Raw genomic sequence first — 6689 nt, 5'->3', positions numbered from 1 at the left:
ATAATACTAAATTATATTTTGAAGAAATTTTGATAATACTAAATTATATTTTGTAGAAATTTTGATAATACTAAATTATATTTTGAAGAAATTTTGATAATACTAAATTATATTTTGAAGAAATTTTGATAATACTAAATTATATTTTGAAGAAATTTTGATAATACTAAATTATATTTTGAAGAAATTTTGATAATACTAAATTATATTTTGAAGAAATTTTGATAATACTAAATTATATTTTGAAGAAATTTTGATAATACTAAATTATATTTTGAAGAAATTTTGATAATACTAAATTATATTTTGAAGAAATTTTGATAATACTAAATTATATTTTGAAGAAATTTTGATAATACTAAATTATATTTTGAAGAAATTTTGATAATACTAAATTATATTTTGAAGAAATTTTGATAATACTAAATTATATTTTGAAGAAATTTTGATAATACTAAATTATATTTTGAAGAAATTTTGATAATACTAAATTATATTTTGAAGAAATTTTGATAATACTAAATTATATTTTGAAGAAATTTTGATAATACTAAATTATATTTTGTAGAAATTTTGATAATACTAAATTATATTTTGAAGAAATTTTGATAATACTAAATTATATTTTGAAGAAATTTTGATAATACTAAATTATATTTTGAAGAAATTTTGATAATACTAAATTATATTTTGTAGAAATTTTGATAATACTAAATTATATTTTGTAGAAATTTTGATAATACTAAATTATATTTTGAAGAAATTTTGATAATACTAAATTATATTTTGTAGAAATTTTGATAATACTAAATTATATTTTGAAGAAATTTTGATAATACTAAATTATATTTTGAAGAAATTTTGATAATACTAAATTATATTTTGAAGAAATTTTGATAATACTAAATTATATTTTGAAGAAATTTTGATAATACTAAATTATATTTTGAAGAAATTTTTATAATACTAAATTATATTTTGTAGAAATTTTGATAATACTAAATTATATTTTGAAGAAATTTTGATAATACTAAATTATATTTTGAAGAAATTTTGATAATACTAAATTATATTTTGAAGAAATTTTGATAATACTAAATTATATTTTGAAGAAATTTTGATAATACTAAATGATATTTTGAAGAAATTTTGATAATACTAAATTATATTTTGAAGAAATTTTGATAATACTAAATTATATTTTGTAGAAATTTTGATAATACTAAATTATATTTTGAAGAAATTTTGATAATACTAAATTATATTTTGAAGAAATTTTGATAATACTAAATTATATTTTGAAGAAATTTTGATAATACTAAATTATATTTTGAAGAAATTTTGATAATACTAAATTATATTTTGAAGAAATTTTGATAATACTAAATTATATTTTGAAGAAATTTTGATAATACTAAATTATATTTTGAAGAAATTTTGATAATACTAAATTATATTTTGAAGAAATTTTGATAATACTAAATTATATTTTGAAGAAATTTTGATAATACTAAATTATATTTTGAAGAAATTTTGATAATACTAAATTATATTTTGAAGAAATTTTGATAATACTAAATTATATTTTGTAGAAATTTTGATAATACTAAATTATATTTTGAAGAAATTTTGATAATACTAAATTATATTTTGAAGAAATTTTGATAATACTAAATTATATTTTGAAGAAATTTTGATAATACTAAATTATATTTTGAAGAAATTTTGATAATACTAAATCATATTTTGAAGAAATTTTGATAATACTAAATTATATTTTGAAGAAATTTTGATAATACTAAATTATATTTTGAAGAAATTTTGATAATACTAAATTATATTTTGAAGAAATTTTGATAATACTAAATTATATTTTGTAGAAATTTTGATAATACTAAATTATATTTTGAAGAAATTTTGATAATACTAAATTATATTTTGTAGAAATTTTGATAATACTAAATTATATTTTGAAGAAATTTTGATAATACTAAATTATATTTTGAAGAAATTTTGATAATACTAAATTATATTTTGAAGAAATTTTGATAATACTAAATTATATTTTGAAGAAATTTTGATAATACTAAATTATATTTTGAAGAAATTTTGATAATACTAAATTATATTTTGAAGAAATTTTGATAATACTAAATTATATTTTGAAGAAATTTTGATAATACTAAATTATATTTTGAAGAAATTTTTATAATACTAAATTATATTTTGAAGAAATTTTTATAATACTAAATTATATTTTGAATAAATTTTGATAATACTAAATTATATTTTGAAGAAATTTTGATAATACTAAATTATATTTTGAAGAAATTTTGATAATACTAAATTATATTTTGAAGAAATTTTGATAATACTAAATTATATTTTGAAGAAATTTTGATAATACTAAATTATATTTTGAAGAAATTTTGATAATACTAAATTATATTTTATATAAAATAGATCATACCATTAACTTACGTTGAAATACATAAACTAAAGATATGCATGCGGATTTTAAAGAGTAAGGGTTTTACCAATTTATTTGCATATTTTCTTACAAAAGCTTCGTTATAACGTCTATTTAATTTTCCACTATTTCGGAAAAGTAAATATAGGTGGTGCCAAAATCCCACTTTTCTAAAACTATTTCGTCGGAATTTATGGATACAGGTCCCTACGATTTGTAATTTCTACATTTTACATCATTATGCGCAGTAATAAACGCGGTAAATAAGGAACCCCCCCTCATGCAGACACCAAAATGCGAGCTTACGAAGGTAGTGTTTCATTTTAAAGGGAATATAACCTCAGGTAGCCGCTCTTGCCTTTGGCTTTAAAAATATTTGGCGCCACTGTACAGGGAAATTTAAAAATTGAAGGGGTCTTCCATAAATATTGCTTTGCAGGTTATATTCCCTTTAATGACCTACATGTAGGCGGATACTTATCTCGTCAGAGATTTCTTATAAACTTCTGATAATAGTAATTAGTCCAAAACAGACCGACTTACAAATTTTTTCCATTTAACTAGTCAGTTTTTTTAATCTTTTTATTGGCAAATACGAATGCATTTTTAAATGTATCAATACTAAGAAAATATGCAAGTTTTTTTTAATCATTTCGTCCTACGGGCCACCGTTTCGGAGTTGTGTAACATTTTCCTGTATGAATGCCCCTATTTAAGCAACTTTTTTATCTCTGTGGAATAAAATTAAATAATAAAAAAAATGATGTTTTCTCTTTAAAAAACATTTAATTATGTGATTTAATTTTTTTATTACCGGTATAAAAACTTCGGTAACCGTAATTTTGTCATCAGCTATCGTGCCGTATTCTGAATGATCAGCCATGGGAAGTCTTCTGTTTATCGTAGCTGTGTTGGTTGTCATAGTCAATCCGTCTTTTACCGTTGGAGCGTCAGTGTCCAATTCCAGTCGTTTCGATGTAATTGAAGATGACCAGAACAGCACTTTCGGCAACGGCAGTAGAGAAAATTCGAGCTTGGCAGATGGCGGGTCTTCGTGGTACGCTTCTTTTCACGTGTCCGATCTCTGGGAGTACGGTAATTGGCCACCCTTCGGCCCTGTTGATACCGACGAAAGTAACGCGACCTTAGCTGTACCTGAGGTGCCGCGGAACAACAGCCTTCATCTAACCAATTTCTTGTTAGCAAACGAAAGTTCATCTTCCATAAAACCGTGGAATACCACCGTTCACGGATTTTCGTTTATTTTGAGAACAAATGAAACGTCGAACGGCACTGCGAGCAGCCAAACTGTGCCGGAATCCAGAAGTTTAACCAACGTGAATTCTTGGGACTGGGGCGTTGATGAAGGTTTTAACGCGTCTAATACTGTGGAAGGAGGCCATAATTCATCCACAGCACAAGATGGCGACGTCAATGCAAGTAGCCCAACAAACGCGCATTCTTGGGAATGGAATGCGTCCACGACGTCAAACTCTTCTAACGCTACCTTTGTGCCAGAAGCAGACCGGGGCGGGAGACGTTTAAGCAACCTAAGCTCCGTAGAATCTGACGTTGTGGCGGAATCCAGTCAGTTGAACGCTACAGACGCAAATGGATCGCTCGAAGAAGTAAATACTCATTCTTCGCATGATGATATCGTTGAAGAATCGAACGGAACCGTCGCTAGCGCTAGCTCCGGAAATGGCACGGGAGGAAATTCAATTTCTGAAGGAAACGTCAATCCTCACGATCTTTGGAACTTCGATGAGGTCGAAGCTTCGAACCACTTCATTGCTGCATTCCAAAATGATACTGTGTCATCACTTTCCGACGCTGGTAATCAAAGTGAGCCAGAGTCAAGAAGCCTGGCCAACTTGAATTCCTTTGACTGGAACGTTGACTTGAACAACACGAATGGTAGTCGCAACTCGTCTTCAGTGTCAGATGGCAATTTCAATACCGATGGCTCTTCCAACGTCAATTCCTGGAGCTGGAACGTTGTGGAAGAATCTAATGCATCTAACTCTACATTCGACATCCACGGTCCTCACAATTGGAGCTTGAACGTCTTAGAAGCGTTCAACAGTTCCAACACTGCATTAGAAAATGATACCGAAGTAGAAACTGAATCTGATCACAATCGCATTCGTCAACATTGGCGTTTTGACGTGGTTGAAGAATCCAACAGCTCCGTAGCCACAATCGAGAACAACACGAAAGAAACCAATTTGAGCGACAACTTTCATCTTTTTCACCACTTGGAGTTTGACGTCGTTGAGGCGTCCAACGCTTCCAACGCCGTTGAAAATGAGCCAGTCACAGTATCTGAAAGAAACCAGAGCAGCCATACCAACTTCAGCTTCAACGCTACTGAGGGCAACGAAACTTTACCAGATGGCAGCGTGAGCCTCTTCAAGACGAACTTGAACGTGGAAGCCGAGTCGGTTATCGCTAATTTCACAGAGCCCGGAAGTTCCCAGAATGCAACTTCGGCTAACGAAACGTCCACTTCCACCAATGGGACCATTGAAGACTTAAGAGCAGATGCAACGCCTGATCCCGATTCATTACTGTTGCTCTTGAATACTGATTCACCGTTCGCTGTCCGTTTTCCAGATTTCAACGAAGACAGAGGAAATGAATCCAGCTTAAATAAAACGACCAACTCGCAACCACCTTCAATTCCGGACCCGTCGCAACCCGCACCTTTGGTATTCAAATCAAAGATTTCCAAAGAAACTTCCTCGATTCAGAAACACAACAGAAACGAAGATCGTGGTAACCAACAACCCGGCATGGAAGTACCGTTATTCGTCAAGCCACTATCCATGGATAACAAGCACCACAGTAATTCTCATCAGTCTCATGGCGATGACAGCCATGATTCCGAAGAAGAGCACCGACATCACTACCACCATGTCTCTGAGATCCAGCAACCAGGGATGTCTGTACCAGTTTTTAAACAACCTAATACTCAACGCCTCCCTGATTTATGTAAGTCTTTTTAATGGATCCCTAATCCACGAGCAAACATTAATATCATGCTTATTTATAGCTGCTGATTGTCCAACCGAACTTTCTGGACAGCCTTGTCCCGAGTGGCTGACCGAAAGGAATCCGCATTGTGATTCTGATAACGATTGCCTGGTGGAATATTCAGAATCCATGTGTTGTCTCGTCAAGTGTCGGAGGCGTTGCGTAGGCAACGTACCTCGGTCAAAGCCACAATACGCGAAATAAACTTAAAACTTCTCTTTTGGATTGTGTTCGCGCGATAATATGGTTGCGCAATGTTTGCGTTTTTATTGTTCAAAGTTTTAATGTAATTTGGGCGTGTTCATTTTCATGCAGTTTTTATTGCCCATTTTTTTCATGTTTCTGACACTATTATGAATAAAACTTTTATCTGAGTCAAATTTGCCTTAATTAATTCAAGTTAGTTTTAAGTGCATAACATCATTCGCCTTGAACGCAAATACAATATTCAGCGCGGAGGCAACCACACATCAACTAATTCAGAGTCACTAGTCAATCCTTTCTTATACCCAAGACTAGCAAAGAAAAGACCTAAAAAAATTATGCACGGTTTCCTTTAGATGTTTCAGGAACTGGCATCTCGGGACCCGTGTACTGTTTCCTTTAGATGTTTCAGAAACTGGCATCTCCCGTGTACTCTTTCTGGAACTGGCATCTCCCGTGTACTGTTTTCTTTAGATGTTTCCGGGAATGGCATATCCCGTGTACGGTTTCCTTTAGATGTTTCAGGAACTGGCATCTCCCGTGTACTGTTTTCTTTAGATGTAACCGGGAATGGCATATCCCGTGTACCGTTTCCTTTAGATGTTTCAGGAACTGGCATATCCCGTGTACTGTTTCCTTCAGATGTTACAGGAACTGGCATCCTCCGTGTACAGGTTTCCTTAGATGTGTCAGGAACGACCAGCAAGTCAACGGTGATGGGGTCTAGATGGAGTACTCAGTGGCCAAAGAAAAGGCTTACGACGTTCTGGGTGGGGGAACATTTCTAAAAATGGCCTCCATTTTGTCTATTTTAGGTTTTTTGGTGATCACAGGTAAACGATACGAGATGGAGCAACACTTCCTTAGGATAGTTGTTTGGTAGACAATGTTTTATGATTTGGTGTATTGTTTTCCTGTATAACGCTAGCGCCACCTTGTGTACATAGAGTGAATGAAGATCGCCATTTAGTTTAATTTC

The 6689-nt window shown here is 31.2% G+C and overlaps 1 protein-coding gene across 1 annotated transcript; it reads left to right on the top strand.

Annotated features, from left to right (window-relative positions):
• The first annotated feature begins 3313 nt into the window (after positions 1-3313).
• LOC149944148 (uncharacterized) lies at positions 3314-5880 on the top strand. The gene is made up of 2 exons (XM_090174972.1): positions 3314-5464; positions 5526-5880. Exons 1-2 carry the CDS (start codon positions 3352-3354, stop codon positions 5708-5710), a joined length of 2298 nt encoding a protein of 765 aa, XP_090031098.1. The 5' UTR covers positions 3314-3351; the 3' UTR covers positions 5711-5880.
• Positions 5881-6689: the final 809 nt, after the last annotated feature.

This window comes from Leiobunum rupestre, chromosome 5 (genome assembly GCF_980474605.1).
Source record: "Leiobunum rupestre chromosome 5, qqLeiRupe1.1.hap1, whole genome shotgun sequence".
NCBI classification, from domain to species: Eukaryota; Metazoa; Arthropoda; class Arachnida; order Opiliones; family Sclerosomatidae; genus Leiobunum; species Leiobunum rupestre.
The sequence above is the reverse complement of the archived record's forward strand: the minus strand, read 5'-3'. Positions and strand labels throughout refer to the sequence as shown.